Source organism: Coregonus lavaretus, assembly GCF_964263955.1.
Source record: "Coregonus lavaretus genome assembly, chromosome: 1".
NCBI classification, from domain to species: Eukaryota; Metazoa; Chordata; class Actinopteri; order Salmoniformes; family Salmonidae; genus Coregonus; species Coregonus lavaretus.
In genome coordinates, this window is record NC_139988.1 from 67,679,233 (window position 1) to 67,702,029 (window position 22,797).

General features: G+C 43.0%; 1 protein-coding gene across 1 annotated transcript; it reads right to left on the minus strand.

Annotated features, from left to right (window-relative positions):
• Positions 1 to 9,077: 9,077 nt before the first annotated feature.
• Positions 9,078 to 10,704, minus strand: LOC311124463 (gap junction gamma-1 protein-like; the record flags this gene model as incomplete). The annotated part of the gene is made up of 1 exon (XM_084158301.1): positions 9,078 to 10,704. One exon carries the CDS (start codon positions 10,702 to 10,704, stop codon positions 9,271 to 9,273), a length of 1,434 nt encoding a protein of 477 aa, XP_084014427.1. The 3' UTR covers positions 9,078 to 9,270.
• Between the last annotated feature and the right edge of the window lie 12,093 nt (positions 10,705 to 22,797).

Genomic DNA, 22,797 nt, shown 5'->3' on the forward strand with positions numbered 1-22,797 from the left:
TCCTAAATAATTCCCTAGTCCAGGCCGATGACAAGCATACCCATAACATGATGCAACCACCACCATGCTTGACAATATTAAGAGCGTTACTCAGTGATGTGTTTGCCCCAAACATACTGTGCATTTGGAAAGTATTCAGACCCCTTCACTTTTTGTTACAGCCTTATTCTCAAATGGATTACATTGTTGTTTCCACTCAATCTACACACAATACCCCATAATGACAATGCAAAAAAATTGTAGAAATTTTTGCAAATGTATATGAAAAAATGGAATGGAAATATCACATTTACATAGGTATTCAGACCCTTTACTTGTTTTCATGCACATTTTTTCATTGAGAAATACTGCACCAAACATCTTAAATAGATGTCAAATTGCGCGACTAAGATCTTCTCTGCAAAAACCTCAAAATTAATGACAGACTTCTTGAGTTTGAGGAAGTGTATGCTGACTACGACATCTCAAAAAGGACAAACAGTACTATTGACGTTTTTCAAGCTAAAGTCTTATGGGAGTATGCGAGCACACTCGTTCAGTTCGCCTAGCCAAACTGAAGCATGCTGACGCCTTTAGAGATTTACCCAGAAAGACTCACAGCTGTAATCGCTGCCAAAGGTGCTTCTAATATGTATACAAACAGTGTAGTTACTCACTCAGCAAGGCAATTAAACAGGCAAAACATCAGTATAGAGACAAAGTGGAGTCACAATTCAACGGCTCAGACACGAGACGTATGTGGCAGGGTCTACAGACAATCACGGACTACAAAAGGAAAAACAGCCACGTCGCCGACACCGACGTCTTGCTTCCGGACAAGCTAACCACCTTCTTCGCCCGCTTTGAGGATAACACAGTGCCACCGACGCGGCCCACTACCAAGGACTGTGGGCTCTCCTTCTCCATGGCCGACGTGAGTAATACATTTAAGCATGTTAACCCCCGTAAGGTTGCCGGCCCAGACGGGATCCTGAGCCGCGTCCTCAGAGCATGCGCAGACCAGCTGGCTGGGGTGTTGACAGACATATTCAATCTCTCCCTATCCCAGTCTGCTGTCCCCACATGCTTCAAGATGGCCACCATTGTTCCTGTAAAGCAAAGGTAACTGAACTAAATGACTATCGCCCCATAGCACTCACCTCTGTCATCACGCAGTGCCTTGAGAGACTAGTCAAGGATCATTACATTTTACATTTAAGTCATTTAGCAGACGCTCTTATCCAGAGTGACTTACAGTTAGTGAGTGCATACATTTTTTCATACTGGTCCCCCATGGGAATCGAACCCACAACCCTGGCGTTGCAAGCGCCATGCTCTACCAACTGAGCTACACGGGACTAATTGAGCTACACGGGATCATATCACCTCTACCTTACCTGTCACCCTAGACCCACTTCAATTTGCTTACCACCCCAATAGATCCACAGACGATGCAATTGCCATCACACTGCCCTATCCCATCTGGACAAGAGGAATACCTATGTAAGAATGCTGTTCATTGACTATAGCTCAGCATTCAACACCATAGTACCCTCCAAGCTCATCATTAAGCTTGAGGCCCTGGGTCTGAACCCCACCCTGTGCAACTGGGTCCTGGACTTCCTGACGGGCAGCCCGAGGTGGTGAAGATAGGAAACAACATCTTCACTTCGCTGATCGTCAACACTGGGGCCCCACAAGGGTGCATGCTCAGCCCCCTCCTGTACTCCCTGTTCACCCATGACTGCGTGGCCAAGCATGTCTCCAACTCAATCATCAAGTTTGCAGACGACACAACAGTAGTAGGCTTGATTACCAACAATGACGAGACAGCCTACAGGGAGGTGGTGAGGGCTCTGGGAGTGTGGTGCCATGAAAACAACCTCTCACTCAACGTCAACACAACAAAGGAGATGATTGTGGACTTCAGGAAACAGCAGAGGGTGCACCCCCCTATCCAAATCGACAGGACCGCAGTACAGAAGGTGGAAAGCTTCAAGTTCCTTGGCGTACACATCACTGACAAACTGAAATGGTCCACCCACGCAGACAGTGTGGTGAAGGCGGCGCAACAGAGCCTCTTCAACCTCAGGAGGCTGGAAGAAATTTGGCTTGGCACCTAAAACCCTCAAAACCTTTTACAGATGCACAATTGAGAGCATCCTGTCGGGCTGTATCACCGCCTGGTACGGCAACTGCACCGCCCGCAAACGCAGGGCTCTCCAGAGGGTGGTGCGGTCTGCCGAACGCATTACCGGGGGCAAACTACCCGCCCTCCAAGACACCTACAGCACCCGATGTCACAGGAAGGCCAAAAAGATAATCAAGGACATCAACCACCCGAGCCACTGCCTGTTCACCCCGCTATCATCCAGAAGGCAAGGTCAGTACAGGTGCATAAAAGCTGGGACCGAGAGACTGACAAACAGCTTCTATCTCAAGGCCATCAGACTGTTAAATAGCCATCACTAGCATATTAGAGGCTGCTGCTACCTATAGAAATCACTGGCCACTTTAAGAAATGGAACACTAGTCACTTTAATAATAATGTTTCCATATCTTGCATTATTCATCTCATATGTATATACTGTATTCTACAATATTCTACAGTATCTTAATCCATGCCCCTCTGTCATTGCTCGTCCATATATGTATATATTCTTAATTCCATTCCTTACTTAGATTTGTGTGTATTGGGTATATGTTGTGAAATTGTTAGATATTACTTGTTAGATATTACTGCACTGTCGGAGCTAGAAGCACGAGCATTTCGCTAAACCCGCAATAACATCTGCTAAACGTGTGTATGTCACAAATAAAATATGATTTGATGTCTACAAAGTATTGTGTGAAAACGTATGTAGAGTGCATTTGGAAAGTATTCAGACGCCTTCACTTTTTCCACATTTTGTTACGTTATAGCCTTATTAAACTGGATTAAATTGTTTTTTCCCCCTAATCAATCTACACACAATACCCCATAATGACAAAGCAAAAACAGGTTTTAGACATTTCTGCTAATTTATCAAATAAAAACCCCCTGAAATATCACATTTACATAAGTATTCGACCCTTTACTCAGTACTTTGTTGAAGCACCTTTGGCAGCGATAACAGCCCCGAGTCTTCTTGGGTATGACGCTACAAGCTTGGCACACTTGTGTTTGGGGAGTTTCTCCCATTCTTCTCTGCAGACCATGGTCCTCTGTAGCTCAATTGGTAGAGCATGGCGCTTGTAACGCCAGGGTAGTGGGTTCGATCCACCCATATGTAAAAATGTATGCACACATGACTGTAAGTCGCTTTGGATAAAAGCGTCTGCTAAATGGCATATTATTATTATTATTATTTATATTATTATTAGATCCTCTAAAGCTCTGTCACGTTTGATGGGAGCGTCGCTGCACAGCTATTTTCAGGTCTCTCCAGAGATGTTCGATCGGGTTCAAGTCCGGGCTCTGGTAGGGCCACTCAAGGACATTTGGAGACTTGTCCCAAAGCCACTCCTGCGTTGTCTTGGCTGTGTGCTTAGGGTCATTGTCCTGTTGGAAGGTGACTCTTCGCCCCAGCCTGAGGTCCTGAGCACTCTGGAGCAGGTTTTCATCAAGGATCTCTCTGTACTTTGCTCCATTCATCTGTCCCTCAATCCTGACTAGTCTCCCAGTCCCTGCCGCTGAAAAACATCCCCACAGCATGATGCTGCCACCACCATGCTTCACTGTAGGGATGGTGGAAGATTTCCTCCAGACGTGACACTTGGCATTCAGGCCAAAGATTCAATCTTGGTTTCATCAGACCAGAGAATCTTGTTTCTCATGGTCTGAGAGTCCTTTAGGTGCCTTTTGGCAAACTCCAAGTGGACTGTCATGTGCCTTTTATTGAGGAGTGGCTTCCGTCTGGCCACTCCACCATGAAGGCCTGATTGGCGGAGTGCTGCAGAGATGGTTGTCCTTCTGGAAGGTTCTCCCATCTCCACAGAGGAACTCTATAGCTCTGTCAGAGTGACCATCGGGTTCTTGGTCACCTACCTAACCAAGGCCCTTCTCCCCCAATTGCTCAGTTTGGCCGGACGGCCAGCTCTAGGAAGAGTCTTAGTGGTTCCAAACTTCTTCCATTTAAGAATGATGGAGGCCACTGTGTTCTCGGGACCTTCAATGCTGCAGAAATGTTTTGGTACCCTTCCCCAGATCTGTGCCTCGACACAATCCTTTCTCTGAACTTTACGGACAATTTCTTCGACATCATGGCTTGGTTTTTGCTCTGAAATTAACTGTCAACTGTGGGACCCTATATTGACAGGTGTGTGCCTTTCCAAATCATGTCCAATCAATTGAATTTACCACATGTGAACTCCAATCAAGTTGTAGAAACATCTCAAGGATGATAAATGGAAACAGGACGCACCTGAGCTCAATTTCGAGTCTCATAGCAAAGGGTCTGAATAATTATGTAAATAAGGTATTTCTGCTTTTTATTTGTAATACTGTTGCAAAAATGTCTAAAAACCTGTTTTGGCTTTGTCATTATGGGGTATTGTGTGCAGATTGATGAGGGGAAAAAATTATTTAATCCATTTTACAATAAGGCTGTAACGTAACAAAATGTGGAAAAAGGGAAGGGTATGAATATTTTCCGAAACACTGCAAATTAGATATTTCTGTATTTCATTTTCAATACATTTGCAAAATTTTCTAAAACCATGTTTTCACTGTCATATGGAGTATTGTGTGTAGATGGGTGAGAAACAAAACCAATTTAATCCATTTTGAATTCAGGCTTTAACAACAAAATGTGTTATAAGTCAAGGGGTATGAATACTTTCTGAAGGCACTGTATCTAGCGGTATTTAGTTGTGAATTCCATACTGTAAGTAGATAATTTGGCACGTTCATAACAACAGTGAGTAACTCACAAGGTGTGCTTGTAAACAAACACCATGGCTGGGGCCTACCGGTAAGCTTCATAATAAAAGTATGTGACTGGTGAAATGAAGAACACGATCTTCTTCACACATTACACATGCTGACTTCAGGTATTTACTTAAAAAGTAGCTACAAATATTATAATTTATTAATAAACTTCAATTAAATAGTTTCAAAGGTTTTGAAAAACCATTCCTTGGCTATTTCCAAATACCCCAGGCAGTATACCGTCCATGCCTATTATTGATACCATGTCTTGTTTTTCAGTGGTGTAAAGTACTTATGTAAAAATACTTTTAAGTACTAATTAAGTCGTTTTTGGGGGGTATCTGTACTTTACTATTTATATTTGACAACTTTTACTTTACTACATTCCTAAATAAAATATTGAACCTTTTACTCCATACATTTCCCCTGACACCCAAAAGTACTTGTTAGATTGTGAATGCTTTGCAGGACAGGAAAATGGTCCAATTCACGCACTTATCAAGAGAACATCCTTGGTCTTCCCTACTGCCTCTTATCTGGCGAACTCACTAAACACACATGCTTCATTTGTAAATGATGTTCGATTGTTGGAGTGTGCCGCTGGCTATCCGTAAATTTAAAAAACAAGAAAATGGTCCCGTCTGGTTTGCTTAATATAAGGAACTTGAAATAACTTATTACTTTCACTTTTGATACTTAAGTATATTTAAAACCAAATACTTTTATACTTTTACTCAAGTAACGTTAGTATTTTACTGGGTGACTCACTTTTACTTGAGTCATTTTCTAAGAAGTTATCTTTACTTTACTCAAGTATGACAATTGGGAACTTTTTTCACCACTTGTTTTTTAGGTGTTTTGAGTCTGTAACGGCTATGCTTATATGGCAAAAATTCGCAAGCTAGCTAAACAACAACTGTAACGATGTATTTGATAGACAAGTGCTCATTGTGCAAATGTATTTGTTTTCATTTCAATAAAGATTTGGAGATGAATTATAGTTTACATATTGTCAACAATCCAACCCTGCCTGTTTTTCTCATGGTTGCGCATGCATCGTTTTGTTGCTAAAACAACCCACCCGTCTATACTTACCGAAACGTTGCAGGTGTTTACATGGTTTTGCAGATGTGCCAGGTGAAATTTCAACAGCAGTACTGGCTGGCGCTCTAAAAAGTCGTTAATAATACTTTCCTGTGGATATTTTTTTATAACATTTCGACATGAATAAGGAGCAACCGCACAGACAACCGGATGAGTACGTTCAAATGTAAGTATTCAACATTCTAGCTTGTAAGGAAACTCTCCACGTTTTTGCACTGCTTTAATTCAGACTGGATCCCAGAAATCTATGATTTACAGTCTGATCTATCAGGCAACTAGCTAGAAGGGGTCAATTCAGCATTGAACGGTAGCTTGCAAGCTAGTAGGACCTATGCATTCGAGGTTAGCTAGCTAACTTAGCTAGCTTCTATTTTATCTGTGGCTAGCTAGCTAACGACGTTAGTTACAAAAGCTGAAAAAACATGACGTTAGCGACAGGCTTATCATTCGACTTACCTTGTGTTGCAGAACTAGCTAGCTAGAATTCTAATGGCCGAATTTAAGTTTCCAATTTATATCACAACACTAGTTAGCTCTCACTACAACCGCCGGTTTTTACAGTCCATTGTTTTTCAAATTCCCCTGTCATCCGGGCAGTTGGGCATACTACGGCAAGACAAGTGGGGCAAACAGCGTGGGTATGTAGGCGGAGGAGTTTTAGATAGGCCTGTGCAATTTCAAATTATAGCACTGCTGACCCTAGAATAGATATTCAAAAGTTCAATAAATAAATAATATATTTGTCATATCATACATTTCAACCATTTATGGATTCATCTTCCTACATCATTGGTTATTTTTATTGGAGAATTAATAATAATAATCTTTATAGTCATTTTGTGGTAGTTAGTGTAAGCAGAGAGGAAGAGGCTTTAAGCAGATCATTAATTATTAAGCAAGTGAGGAGTTTTGTGTGTGGGGCAATGAGAGAGTTTAGTCAAGATAAAAATGAATTGCTATTTTGATCTGTGAGGCTTATTTGATCTAATAGAAGTTCCGGAATGCTCAGGTTGTTACGAGTGTACTGATAGTGTGATGCACATGACATCCCAGCAACTTTCAGAAAAAACACTTTATATCGGAGTTGTCCCTGAGACAGTCTAGGCTAGCAAGCGTCTCACTCTCCATTGAATACAGGCGGTTGACATCAACACCCCTCATCGAATATTCAAAAAAAGTATTCAAATAACGAGATGTATCCACACGTCCAGAGGAATAGGCGGGAGCTTGACAGCTCACCGTTCTGCTCTGTGGAAAACGAATCCCATTGCTAGGGCTGAGACACAAGCATCTCGTTATTATATCCAGTATCTCTGGCAAAATACTTGTTCAAGCTCATCACAATAATTGTGCTTACATTTATCATAGGGTGGGAAATAGTAAGTAAATAGGACAATTCATTCCACTCCAAAAGAACACACACAACACAACAGACAAATACTTAAACATTTCAAACTTTGTTTATTCATACTCCCTTTATAAAAAATTATTCAGAACATGCACTTTCTTTTTTTGCACAAAATGATTTCCCAAAAGGGAAATATTGGCACAGTGCAAGGGCTCTCAGCTTTCCACTTTAACATTTGAATTAGGAAAAAAGGCAAGTAAAATAAACATATAGCTAATACAAAAAAAAGTAGCCAAGACAGGTATCCTTCTCTTATTTCCCACCCACATGTAGTGGTATGTTTTGGCATACATGCTCGAACACAAAAAGGATGTCACTACAAATGATAGTTGTTTCTTCACCCAATTCACCCCAAAAATTAAATACCTACAGTCTCTGGTTTGAGATACACAAGCACCAGAACATCAGGCGAACACACACCATCGATAGTAGGGAAATGAGGCTGACTAGATGACACACCATGACCTGACCTCAACGTAAAAACATGTTAAAGGGACATTCCACTCTAAAATAAAAATAAAATACAGATGTTTTCAGACTACAAAAGTAGCCTAATGTCAAGATGAGTAAACATTCCACGCCCAAAATGAATGGAAAAGATAAGCACCGCAAATCTGAAAATGACATGGTGCCATGCCAAATGTTTTCATTATTTTTGGATTGTGGCAAATAGCTACTGTACATCTACAAAAACAGATGGGCCTGGGAATTGGAGACCAAAATAACAATTTTAGCATCTGACAAACTTTGATTTTGGAGTGTGTAATGTCCCTTGAATCAATACATTGAAGCAGCCTTTCCATACAGCTTCAGCAACACTGAAAATAGATTGTTATCTTTTTCTTCTTCTGTGGAACATTGTCATCAACTGAGGAAATGAAGAACATTAATATAAAAACATACAGTAACTGAACCAATCAAAGTGCTGCTTAATTGTCTCTCCCAAACACAATAAAAACGGAACAACAATGTTGTACACATTATGAAAATAGAAACAATTGTTGTCAAATGTTCTCCCTCTCTATAGTATGCTCTCTAGAGTATTCCTCACACATACAATGGAGCAACCATGAAATAGTTCCTTGTAAAATACTGACTGGTCTTTCAACGGTTAAAGGGTTCCTTCAATGCCTTCTCCTGGAACACTTCGCACTGAAATACAATGAAAAAAATAATATTCAAACTGCATATTTTAAGCAGTAACGCAGGCCTACACTGTAGGCTAATAAAAAATCTGAACTGTTCATGGCTTTGACCACCAGATGAAGCCCAAGAGCCATTAAAGAGACAGGTGGATAGAAAGACAGAAAAAAACTCTGACTCCAGTTCTTGGTAACAGTAGTGACCCACAAATCTCTTTACTATGGCAACATTTCACATACAAGCGTCCATCTTGTGAGCAGTTTGGCAAGGGAAGCACACTTTTTACACGCACAATATATTTCTTGGTGTAGTAAGAAGGCACTTCAGATAGTTATTCTAAGGATGCGGCTTAGAAGTCTCCCATTTCTTTGTGGAAGCAAAGATAACGTCATAGCACCGACCTATGGCATATTTATACCGATACACATTTCAAAATAAAATATTACTGTGTCTTTTCCTTTATTGCTTTTTAACATAGCATTACTTATAAAACCTTAGGAAGTCCAACAAATTAATGAAACATAGATTTTTTTCTTTTCTTACATTAGGTACAGCTGACAGTTGTAACATTAGGTACAGCTGACATTGATTACCTCATTTGCATTTAGGGATGTTACAAACTTCAAGTTACAAACTAATTTCAGCCTGTCTCCAGGGGGCACTAGCGTCAGTTATGTCTTTAGGAGCTAAATACTAAGTCCGCTTTAAGAATGATCTATTGTAGATGTCAGATCCACTCGGAGCCCTTGCCCTCGCCCGACTTGCTGCTGCTATTGCTGCTGCTTCCCCTTTCGGCCTTGCTGGAGGTGTGCTTGGAGGCTTGCCGGTGCTTGCGATCACGGTGGGGCTTGCCGGGGTTGCTGTGGCCCTGTTCCTGGCTGTAGGCCTGGATGGCCACCTCCAACCGGTCCTGCGCCTGCCGAATCTCCCTCTGGAGGGCGCCACGAGCGTCCCTCACGCCACCTGACGATGGGAAGTTATCCTCATTGCTGGCGTACTGCCGCCGCTCCTCCTGGGCGATGTTGGCGCGATTCTGCCGGCACGCCATCTTGGCGTTGCTCAGGTCGGTGAAGGGCAGCTGCCCATCGGGCGCCACAGTTGGCGCCATCAGTGTTGGGGGCTTGACGGCGATGTTGTAGCCCGGCGGCGCTGACGGGGCGTTCCAGGAGTAGGGGTAGCTGCTGTAACCATCGCCCCCCACTCCTCCTCCTCCGTCGTGGAACGTGGGCGGCCCCCCGGGACCCCCGCCACCCCGCAGGCCGTACAGGTCCTCCTCGGAGCGCGGTCCGCGGCGGGAGCGCAGGATGTCGCAGATGGTACCAACGCCCAGGTGGAGCATCTCCCACACGTTGAGTGCCAAGCAGAGCAGCGACACGGCGTACATGATGAGCAGGAAGATGGTCTTCTCGGTGGGGCGTGACACAAAGCAGTCCACACTGTGCGGGCATGGCCGGCCCGAGCACACGTAGATGGAGGGCACCGCCAGGCCGTAGAGGGCGTACTGTCCCCCCAGAAAGGCCACCTCCAGCATGGAGCGTGCCAGCAGCTGCAGCACGTAGATCCGCATCAGCCCGTCCTCCTTGATGCGCTGGCGTCCGTCATGGCGCACCTTGCCTTTACCCTGGCACCCGCCGCCTCCAGCTCCTCCGCCACCACCACCTCCTCCCCCGTCGCCTCCCCCCGTCTCACTCTCCACCTCGGGAACCTCATAGATCATGGGGTCCTCCTCCTGGTCATCCTCGGCCTCCTCCATGCCCCGGTGTTGCCTTCTGGCCCCGAGGTAGAGCTTCCTGGGCTTGCGCTGGGACAGTCCTCCTCCCCCACCTCCCCCTCCTCCACCCTCAGCTCTCTCCTCACGCCTGGCAATCTTGTTGACGGCGTAGCCCAGGTACATGAGCGACGGCGTAGCCACCAGGATGATCTGAAAGACCCAGAAGCGGACGTGTGAGAGCGGTGCGAATGCGTCATAGCAGACGTTCTCGCACCCCGGCTGGCCTGAGTTACACACAAACTTGCTCTGTTCGTCGTAGTAGATGGACTCGCCGCCCACGGCGGTAAGGACGATGCGGAAGACGATGAGCACGGTAAGCCAGATCTTGCCCACGAAGGTAGAGTGGTTGTGGATTTCCTCCAGCAGGCGTGTCAGGAAACTCCAGCTCATGGTGATGGGAGTCTGGGCGACAGAGAGAGAGAGAGGAGCCCCCTCTCCTCCTCACTTCTCACACACGGCCGTCTGTGGTAGAAAAGGAAGGGGGGGGGGGTCAGGTGCTTAAATACTGCTCAGGTTAATAACACACACACACACACACACTCCAAACAGACACAGTCAGACCATAAATACAATTGATTGACACATGAAAGAAATTCAGGATCAGGACAACAAAAGCTATTACTCCTTTTATATCAGCCTCATGTGGCATAAGGTGCGATGGGATAGTATTTACATCAAATACAGAACATTGACAGGCCACAGGAGTTGCTTCAAGTGAAACGTTCAGAGAGGTATCAGCCTTGTGGAATAAGGTGCGATGTGATAGCATTGACAGGCTACAGGTGTTGCCACTACGGATGTGACAAATGGACAATTTTGCATTGGTTTTCTGTAAACATTTAAAGAAAAAATCATAAAATTCCACGTCAATTTGCAATGCAGAATAATGGTCCTATTACATATGTATGGCCGCCAGTGGCGTGTATTCATGGATGCCAATGGAAGCCAGGCTTCCCCAAAAATTTACCAATAACAAAAAAATACAAAAACATATAAATGTTTTTATCTTTCGTCTCCTTGTGTTTCATAATTGTCCTTAAATTCGCAAAAGGCTGAATGTATCTCACCGGAAAAAGCATCAGAGCAAGCAAAACAGCGCCCCTCTGTCTCTGTATGTGTAGGCCATCCATCTGATGCTGTCTGGTCAAAAAGAGTATGACATTGTTGCCGCCCATAGCGTTGAATGCAAGGGAAGCCAGCGAGCATTTGGTCTCCCTTGATTACAAAATGGTAAAATAATAGCCAATCAGCATTGAGCTAAGCTGAGTGAGCTCAACCGTGAATGGTCCTGGTGCACCAAAAAAGTTTCAAGGGAAGTCAGTTTGGATTTGGCTTCACTTCAATCACATCACATCACATCGAGAGCAATACGACATTGACAGAAACAACTTGAATTGTTGCATTTCGTTGTCCTCCGGTGGCTAGATAGCTAGCTAGCTAAAATTGGCCCTTTCCTAAATTAGCCATGGATGGAGATAAGGATTTGGATTTGTGGTTTTAGTTAATTCTTCGTACTGAGCAATGATTATAAAGGCGATTCTGATCCGACCATACATTCATACATTGTATCCCTGGCCTGAAAGGATGGAAGTTTAATATGTAGCTAGATGTAGAAAGCTAACTAGCTAACGTTGCCCATGAAAGGAAGTTTGGCAAGCATTTTAGCCAGGTAGCCTAGGACAACAAAAAATAAAAGCATTTCCTCAACATGAAAGAGAGTAGGATGGCATTGACATTTCTCTACAAGTAGGCTGAGTCAACATGCTTTTTCTGCTTGCAGGAACGCACAGACACACGTACACACGTACACACACACTCGCGCACACACTCGCGCACACACACACACACACACACACACACACACACACACACACACACACACACACACACACACACACACACACACACACATAGAGAAATCAGAACCATGAACAGCCTAGCCACATCATATTTAGCTTAAGTTGATTGGTCAAAATTGTTTTTGGTTTATTTTAGTTGTCACTGTATTAGACTAAGCATAGGTGATTTGATTATGTTGAAATGTTGATGTTGAAATGGTGCTGGAATAGTTGAGGCAGCTCCTGTTATCTTTGTGACTTGCGATAACTCTCCATGGTTCTAAATCAATAGTTGTTTAGTAGTCTGAAAATGTCGGTAACATTAACTTGCTTGACCAGGCTGTAGGTCATGTAACTGTTTGTTACATGCAATATGCTTTGTAGACTTCACCAGACAGAGGTTGCTCTCCAGTTTTGTGATGAAAGAAAGGTGTGGTTGAATTTATTCTGCCACTGTGTCTTCTTATTGTCTCGGCCTTAATCCTATATATCACGGTGGCAAGGCACATGAACTAACAGGTTATAAAGCAAACACAATTATCACAACACATAGGTTGTAATATAGCTTTGTTTCTGACTGGGCTTCCCCAGTGATTTTACCCACGTGCCGCTACTGAGGACCGCTAGAGCCAGACAATGAAGTTATATCTATAGCAACCCTTTACAGACATAGAACGCAGCTACAGTAACATGTCATTAGAGAGAATTTGTAACTTTTCAGACAATTACAAAAAGTAGAATTCTGCTCCGGCGTAAAATCTCGAGCTGCAAGATTATTTGACTGACAGTTCTGGTTGCCTAGTGATGGACTTTAGTTCCAGTTCAGAAGCAGCATTCCTTTACAGATAAGTAAACTGTCAATTCATATCACTAGAGACAACCTGGTCATTTCGTATTAATATGTACGTCAATCCGAGACATTCCATTTAGTATGATATATTACGCTTCGTATGGTATGTATTAATTTGTGGATGTCACCGTATGATATGTTACAAATTACAATTCAAATTATATGTTACAATATGTTACAAATTTGCTAAAAAGGTTTTTGCAAAATGTATGATATGTTACAAATTCTAGCTAGGTGGCTAACTTTAGCTAGCTGGCTAATGTTAGCTAGGCTAGGGGTTAGGGGTTAAGGTTAGGGTTAAGTTTAGGAGTTAGGTTAAAGGGTTAAGGTTTGGGGAAGGGTTAATGTTAGGGTTAGGGGAAGGGTTACCTAAAAGGGTTAAGGTTAGGTTTATGGGAAGGATTAGCTTACATGTAGTAAGTAGTTGAAAAGTTGCTAATTAACAAAAATGCTAAAGTTGTCCGTGATGAGATTTGAACTTGCAACCTTTAGGTTGCTAGACGTTCGCGTTATACGCCCCACCCCGACCAACCACCCTACTTTTGTTTTTGCCTTAAGTAACCATCTGTCTTATGTAACCATACCAAATGTAACATAGAGTATCATACTAATTTGAGAGTCCCGGATTTATGTTTACTATGTTACGTCTCTGAAACCAGGCTGCCAGAAAAGGTTATGTGTTGGGGGCATTTAAAAAACCGTAGTGTAGCCTACCCTCACAGACAGACAAACATGCCGTAGCTGAGGCGCTTTCAAGGGGCCACATTCAAAGATGTCTGAAAAGCGTAATCGATACAGGCAACCGGTAGCCTACTGTAATTTCATACGAGGCAGCCTACCCCGTGCTCGCAAGACTGGCCCGAAAACATCGGTGCCATGAATAGGCTAGGATATTCTACACGCAACAGACAGAAGACTGAACACATACTTGCATCATTAGCGAAGAGACTGAGTGTCACGGATCCCCCTGGTACCGCTGCTCATTCAGTTCACCAGCTCCGGAGGTCTACGTCACCGGCCTTCAAGGCATCACTGATTTGGTTCATTACCAACAACCGCAGACAGTCTTGTCTCATTACGCACACCTGGTTCCCATTCCCCCTGATTAGTATGTGTATATATGTGCCCTCTGTTCCCCATTGTCCTTGTCGATTATTGTCTCATGTCCGTTGGTCTCGTGAGTACCGTGTATTGTGCTCTTGGTATTACGGGTCTCGTCCAATGTATTGTTTAGAGATTGTGCTCTTGTTATTACGGGTCTCGTCCCGTGTATTGTTTAGAGGTTTACACCTCACTCTTTTGTTTGGGTTACATCCCTGTGTTATATATATATATATATACGTGTACGTGTTTGTTTTGGGCTTTGTTGTTGTTCATGACGTACCTTGTGTTGGGTGGAGAAAATAAAACCCTATTACGTATTCCTGCGCCTGTCTTCAAATCCTTATACAACGTGACACTGAGAAGGCAATCCAGCGTGAGGGAGAGAAAGGCAGAAGATGGCAGATGTGTGCTAATATGTTTTGGTAATCTGCATCTCGCAATTACATTTACGTGGAGGCCAGGTCATTTGATGCAGCACTCCATCACTCTCCTTCTTGGTCAAATAGCCTTTACACAGCCTGGAGGTGTGTTTTGGGATATTGTCCTGTTGAAAAACAAATGATAGTCCCACTAAGCGCAAACCAGATGGGATGGCATGTCGCTGCAGAATGCTGTGGTAGCCATGCTGGTTAAGTGTGCTTTGAATTCTAAATAAATCACTGACAGTGTCACCAGCAAAGCACTCCCACACCATCACACCTCCTCCTCCATGCTTCATGGTGGGAACCACACGTGGAGATCATCCGTTCACCTACTCTGCGTCTCACAAACACATGGCAGTTTGAACCAAATATCGTAAATTTCCACCGGTCTAATGTCCATTGATCATGTTTCTTGGCCCAAGCAAGTCTCTTCTTCTTATTGGTGTCCTTTAGTAGTGGTTTCTTTGCAGCAATTTGACCATGAAGGCCTGATTCACACAGTCTCCTCTGAACTGTTGATGTTGAGATGTGTCTGTTACTTGAACTCTGTGAAGCATTTATTTGCGCTGCAATCTGAGGTGCAGTTATTCTAATGCATTTATCCTCTGCAGCAGAGGTAACTATAGGTCTTCCGTTCCTGTGGCAGTCCTCATGAGAGCCAGTTTCATCATAGCGCTTGATGGTTTTTGCGACTGCACTTGAAGAAACTTTCAAAGTTCTTGAAATCTTCCGGATTGACTGGCCTTTATGTCTTAAAGTAATGATGTACTGTCGTTTCTCTTTGCTTATTTGAGCTGTTCTTGCCATAATATGGACTAATAGGGCTATCTTCTGTATAGCCCTACCTTGTCACAACACAACTGATTGGCTCAAACGCATTAAGAAGGAAATAAATTCCATAAATTAACTTTTAACAAGGCACACCTGTTAATTGAAATGCATTCCAGTTAACTACCTCATGAAGCTGGTTAAGAGAATGCCAAGAGTGTGCAAAGCTGTCATCAAGGCAAAGGGTGGCTACTTTGAAGAATCACAAATATAAAATATATTTTGATTAGTTTAACACTTTTTTGGTTACTACATGATTCCATATGTGTTATTTCATAGTTTTGATGTCTTCACTATTATTCTACAATGTAGAAAATTGTAAAAAATAAAGAAAAACCCTGGAATGAGTAGGTGTGTCCAAACCTTTCACTGGTACTGTACAAGATGGAAAACAATATGTTTTGTGATGACTGAACTGTTATTTAAATTAAGTGGGGGAACGTTCTTAACGTTAAGGATCCCAACTTCGTTTTAACTCACACCCTTAGTTGCCACAAGTGAAGCGTTCAGAGGCATACTGTACGAAACAGTGGTCATCCAGGTGATGTGAAATTCAGTACCTTTCAGTGAGTTGGGTTGGATCAGAAATTTCCACTACAAATAAGGACATGAGATAAAGACAGAGCGCAAAGACAAATGATCCTGGAACATCTGCCTGTGTGCCGTCCAGACAGGGTGGTGATGGATTTGGCACTTTGCGCTCTTCTGTGTATGTGTGTGTGTGCGCGCGTGCATGTGCTGCAGGCTATGTTGGAGCCCCACATTTTTCAACTGTGCACCCCCACCAACCGAAAGACAGGGGCAGCAAAATGGGCACCTTTCCATTGAAGACACATGCTTACAGTTACCCAGGGCGGAGTGCACGCCGTATGTTATGGCCATGTGGAAAAATGCACAGACCACCCCTCTGCATCAAACAGAGAAATTCCACTCTTCTGAAATGTATGTACACACACCTACTCCTATCCACAAGCATACACCAGTGTTTCCCCTAGGATTTTTTTAGACTGTGAACGACTATGAGAAGTTCACTTCTGGTGACTTTTTAAAAGGACTTTCTACTACAAAATGTATGAAAATGTAATTATGTTGACACCATCTTAAATATAACTGATGCGCGCCACTGCACTGTAGGGAGATGATGATGGCTCTCATTCACGCCACTGCTCGCTCTGTTTGCTAAAAATATACATTGTAACATGTCACTCTGATCTTAAAGGGATAGTGCGAGCCCCTTTTCTACTTATCCAGAGTCAGATGAATTAATGGATATAATTTTTATGTCTCTGTGTGCAGTTTGAATGAAGTTTAAGGTAGTTTTGCGAGCCATTGCTAACTAGCGTTAGCGCAATGACTGGACGTTTACGGGAACACCTAGCATGCTAGCTGTTACCATAGCTAGCTGTTCCCATTGACTTCCAGTCATTGCGCTAACGCTAGTTAGCAACGTCCTTCAAACTGCAAGCAGAGACATAAAAATGGTGTCCATGAGTTAATCTGACTCTGGATAAGTAGAAAAAGGGCTTCATTGCCAAAATCTCACCCTTTCCCTCTAAAAGCGCATCTCGGCAGATATATATATATATACATACAGTACCAGTCAAAGGTTTGGACACACCTACTCATTCAAGGGTTTTTCTTTTCCCACGGGGGGCCAGTATGAAAAATGTATGCACTCACTAACTGTAAGTCGCTCTGGATAAGAGCGTCTGCTAAATGACTAAAATATAAATATATATATAAATATATACTATTTTATACATTGTAGAATAATAGTGAAGACTTTAAAACTATGAAATAACACATATGGAATCATGTAGTAACCAAAAAAGTGTTAAACAAATCAAAATATATTTAATATTTCAGATTCTTCAAAGTAGCCACCCTTTGCCTTGATGACAGTTTTGCACACTTTTGGCATTTCAATTAACAGGTGTGCCTTCTTAAAAGTTAATTTGTGGAATTTCTTTCCTTCTTAATACGTTTGAGCCAATCAGTTCTGTTGTGACAAGGTAGGGGTGGTATACAGAAGATAGCCCTATTTGGTAAAATACCAAGTCCATATTATGACAAGAATAGCTCAAATAAGCAAAGAGAAACGACAGTGCATCATTACTTTAAGACATGAAGGTAGGTCAATACGGAACATTTCAAGAACTTTGAACGTTTCTTCAAGTGCAGTCTCAAAAACCATCAAGCGCTATGATGAAACTGGCTCTCATGAGGACCGCCACAGGAAAGGAAGACCTATAGTTACCTCTGCTGCAGAGGATAAGTTCATTAGAGTTACCAGCCTCAGAAATTGCAGCCCAAATAAATGCTTCACAGAGTTCAAGTAACAGACACATCTCAACATCAACTGTTCAGAGGAGACTGTGTGAATCAGGCCTTCATGGTCGAATTGCTGCAAAGAAATCACTACTAAAGGACACCAATAAGAAGAAGAGACTTGCTTGGGCCAAGAAACACGAGCAATGGACATTAGACTGGTGGAAATCTGTCCTTTGGTCTGATGAGCCCAGATTTGCGATTTTTGGTTCCAACTGCCGTGTCTTTGTGAGACGCAGAGTAGGTGAACGGATGATCTCCGCATGTGTGGTTCCCACCGTGAAGCATGGAGGAGGAGGTGTGATGGTGCTTTGCTGGTGACACTGTCTGTGATTTATTTAGAATTCAAGGCACACTTAACCAGCATGGCTACCACAGCATTCTGCAGCGATTCGCCATACCATCTGGTTTGCGCTTAGTGGGACTATCATTTGTTTTTCAACAGGACAATGAACCAAAACACACCTCCAGGCTGTGTAAGGGCTATTTGACCAAGAAGGAGAGTGATGGAGTGCTGCATCAGATGACCTGGCCTCCACAATCACCCGACCTCAACCCAATTGAGATGGTTTGGGATGAGTTGGACTGCAGAGTGAAGGAAAAGCAGCCAACAAGTGCTCAGTATATGTGGGCACTCCTTCAAGACTGTTGGAAAAGCATTCCTCATGAAGCTGGTTGAGAGAATGCCAAGAGTGTGCAAAGCTGTCATCAAGGCAAAGGGTGGCTACTTTGAAAAATCTAAAATTTTAAATGTATTTTTATTTGTTTAACACTTTTTTTTGTTACTACGTGATTCCATATGTATTATTTCATACTTTTGATGTCTTCACTATTATTCTACAATGTAGAAAATAGTAAACATAAAGAAAAACCCTTGAATGGTATCCAAACTTTTGACTGGTACTGTATATATCGAGGGGCTCCACTGCTAAAATAATATAGGGGAAACACTGTACACACGTGGTGCTTTCAAGACAACTGGGAACTCAGAAAAAAACAAGGTCAAATCATGATGCCAGTTGTCTTGAATGCACTGAAGTTGGAAGTCGGAATTTCTGAGTTATTTTGAACGCGGCAATAGCCTAGAAACATAGACCATTGGATGTTTGCATTCCCATTTATAACATCAAACATTACAATGAGTTGGAATGTGTGGGTTGAATGTGCATAATTTGCACAATGACATAAGAGCAACATAGTCGTGGTGAGATGTAGCAGACATGAGGCCCGGAACTTGCTAAATCATAGCTCTATGTGACTAAACATGCCAAATGGCATAAAGATGCATTGTCTTACGTTAGTTAGCGTGTCGATTCAGCTTGCACTGACCTGTCTTGTAGCTCGCAAAGGGTAATGGGATAGCTCAAAAGTAGTTTGGTTACAATGTTCTGTCTAACGTTTCGAAAATATTACCTAGGTGACATCGCCTAATGAACCCCATTTCATCCTCAAAACAGGCTTAATTAATCAAAGCTAAAACAATACATCTGTAAATAATGTTGACGTGTTTTGGTTAGGGAAGTCTTAGTCGCACCATTTCACATCTAGCTAAGGAGTTGTGTGCTTCAATGAGTAGTATTTCTGAAGTTTGACAATGTGCACAAAAGCTAGCATAAATTTGTCCAACATTAGCTTGCTACTGAGCCAGTCAATGAAACGATGCTGCTAACCAGCCACCTACTTAAAAGCTAGCTAGCAAGCTATTGTAGTAGTGCTGCTAACATTATTATGAGTTTTCATGAAGCAGCTGTTCTGCCGCGAGTCATTGCAGTAGTCTCAAGAGTCAGCTGCTTTGCTCAGCTGACCCAACAAGGGTCACTTAAACAGTATAAGCAGCAAGCTAAGCAGCAAGGTAAGCAGCAAAGGTAGAGCTAGCTAGCTAACTAACATTAGCTATGTCAGTAAGCTAGCTACAACAGTAAGCTAAGCAGCTGATGAAGTGGTGACCGACGTTCTTGCACAGAATTATTGCAGGAGAAATACACCGCTTTGTTTGTTTTTTTCTCAAACGATTAAATCACTGTCACAACGTTTGTAACAATTTAGCTAGTTCTTCTGCCTATTTCATGGAGTGTAATGTGAGAGCGCAGTGATATCATAAATTAGGAACGGTTTTCATTTTTGAATGGGGGATGCTCGGGAATCCTAACATTTTAGGATGAGTTCCACGTCCTACAAGACAGGGGAGAGGCTATACGGACACGCCTGGTGCCCAAATTGATGATGTACACTATATATACAACAGTATGTGGACACCCCTTCAAATTAGTGGATTCGGCTATTTCAGCCACACCCGTTGCTGACAGGTGTATAAAATCAAGCACACAGCCATACAATCTCCACAGACAAACATTGGCAGTAGAATGGCCTTACTGAAGAGATCAGTGACTTTCAACGTGGCACCGTCATAGGATGCCACCTTTCCAACAAGTCAGTTCGGCTAATTTCTACCCTGCTAGAGCTGCCTCGTCAACTGTAAGTGCTGTTATTGTGAAGTGGAAACATCTAGGTACAACAACGGCTCAGCCGCGAAGTGGTAGGCCACACAAGTTCACAGAACGGGACCGCCAAGTGCTGAAGTGCGTAGCAGGTAAAAATCGTCTGTCCTCGGTTGCACATTTCTACCCTGCTAGAGCTGCCTTGGTCAACAGTAAGTGCTGTTATTGTAATGTCAAGCGTCGGCTGGAGTAGTGTAAAGCTCCATTCGACTGTGGAGCAGTGGAAAACGTTCTCTGGGGTGATGAATCACGCTTCACCATCTGGCAGTCCGACGGACAAATCTGAGTTTGGCAGAAGCCAGGAGAATGCTACCTGCTCCAATGCATAGTGCAAACTGTAAAGTTTGGTGGAGAAGGAATAATGGTCTGGGGCTGTTTTTCATGGTTCGAGCTAGGCCCCTTAGTTCCAGTGAAGGGAAATCTTAACGCTACAGCATACAATAACATTCTAGACGATACTGTGCTTCCAACTTTGTGGCAACAGTTTGGGAAAGGCCCTTTGCTGTTTCAGCATGACAATGCCCCCGTGCACAAAGCGAGGTCCACACAGAAGTGGTTTGTCGAGATCGGTGTGGAAGAACTTGACTGGCCTGCACAGAGCCCTGACCTCAACCCCATCTAACATCTTTGGGATGAATTGTTATAGCAGCAAAGGACGGACCAACTCCATATTAATGCCCATGATTTTGGAATGAGATGTTTAACGAGCAGGTGTCCATATACATTTGGTCATGTAGCGTATGTCACGCAGTGAGAGTCGAGTGGAGACGAACAAATTCAGTTAAATCAATCGTCCTGATGAGCCCTTCCCAGCTAGCTAGTAGGCTATGCGTGTGGCTAGAAACTTCAACGAGAACTTGAAACTTGTCTGCCAAAGTTTGGACTAGGGGAAAGTGTTCAGAATTATTCCGTTATTGTTTGTTTTTACAAAAATGTATATTTTAACACCGTAGTTGTACATTTTCGGTGAAAATCACTACAATGTGGTTTAGCTGTCACCCTGGCCTGATATTGGTTACACTAGCTAGCTACTTCCCTCTCCGTACCACACAACAGTGCTCGGCAAGTGGGAGGAAGGACACAGCCCGTGTTGTTGTATGGCCGGCTTGCAGAGTAAACTCTCCCCATTGAGCAGTAGACTGTATCACGGTGACATCCAGATGGTTACTACCAAACTCTCCCCATTGAGCAGTAGACTGTATCACGGTGACATCCAGATGGTTACTACCAAACTCTCCCCATTGAGCAGTAGACTGTATCACGGTGACATCCAGATGGTTACTACCAAACTCTCCCCATTGAGCAGTAGACTGTATCACGGTGACATCCAGATGGTTACTACCAAACTCTCCCCATTGAGCAGTAGACTGTATCACGGTGACATCCAGATGGTTACTACCAAACTCTCCCCATTGAGCAGTAGACTGTATCACGGTGACATCCAGATGGTTACTGCCAATATTACACATTATTTCTCATGTAGGCTGCTAGCAGCTATCTTACTCAAAATAAAATCAAGTGGGATGGAACAAATTGGCCGCGTTACCTACGCAAGCTACCGCCGGCGACATGTGATACAGCTCCACGGTGGGAAGCAACTGCTGCCCAGAGGGAAGCAACTCACGTCGGCAAGCAGCACCTCGATACAACACCATTGCACTGGTCATTCGCACCAGCTTATCATAATGTTAGCTAATTGGCATGTCAAAGTGACATTTATTTGACACGTTTTAACTTGCACCATGCTGCTGTTGTTGCCAGCATAATCTAGCTAGCTGGGAAGGGCTCATCAGGACTGACTGAACCGAATCTTCTTCTTCTTCTAGCTCAATGGTCTCCACTCAACTCTCAGCTGCGCGACATATGTCATCAATTTAGGTACCAGGAGTGATGCCATCTGACGTTAGACAATGATCAGTATTTCAAAAAATGCTGACGTGTCTTCGTCGGGAAGAATTTCTGGAATAAAGCACACTATATAAATTGAGCCTTCTGTTCTGCACATCAGAGTGTTTTTGTGGATTATGATGTTGTCTGTAGAAAAAACAGACTCTCAGAAACACAAAGCAGTCAGCTGGCAACTTGGCTTTTTATGGTCTAAAATGTATGGATGAAAATAAGACCTAAATTCTGAACTTTTGAAAACAGGCACCCAACAGAATTCCATATTTAACATTTGATGCCTCCAGAAATGCCTTCCAAGTTGTTTAACTGGAACATATTTGTTGTGTTAACACACAAAAGCACACAATCATCAAAACACACACACACACATGCGCAAACAGGGACATGCACGGATGCACATATAAACAAGCCTTTAATTCATATAAAACTAGTGTCAATCAAACAGTTACAGTTGAAGCCTGCACCAGTCTTCTGTAGTCTTATTGTTGACAGGGTTTGGATTAATAGAGCAGCTTGAACCATGACTTATCAACTCTGGCTCATTTTTGAAGGATAGTAACTTATCCTAACATCAATAGCAAAAAGTTCTTAGAAATCATGTTCTAAACTTTTTTCCATAATAAATCAAGAATTGGCATATACATCTAATCTAAATAACCTTTAGTTTGTAAGACCTCAGGCTGCTGGGCTCAGATCCATATGAATGAATA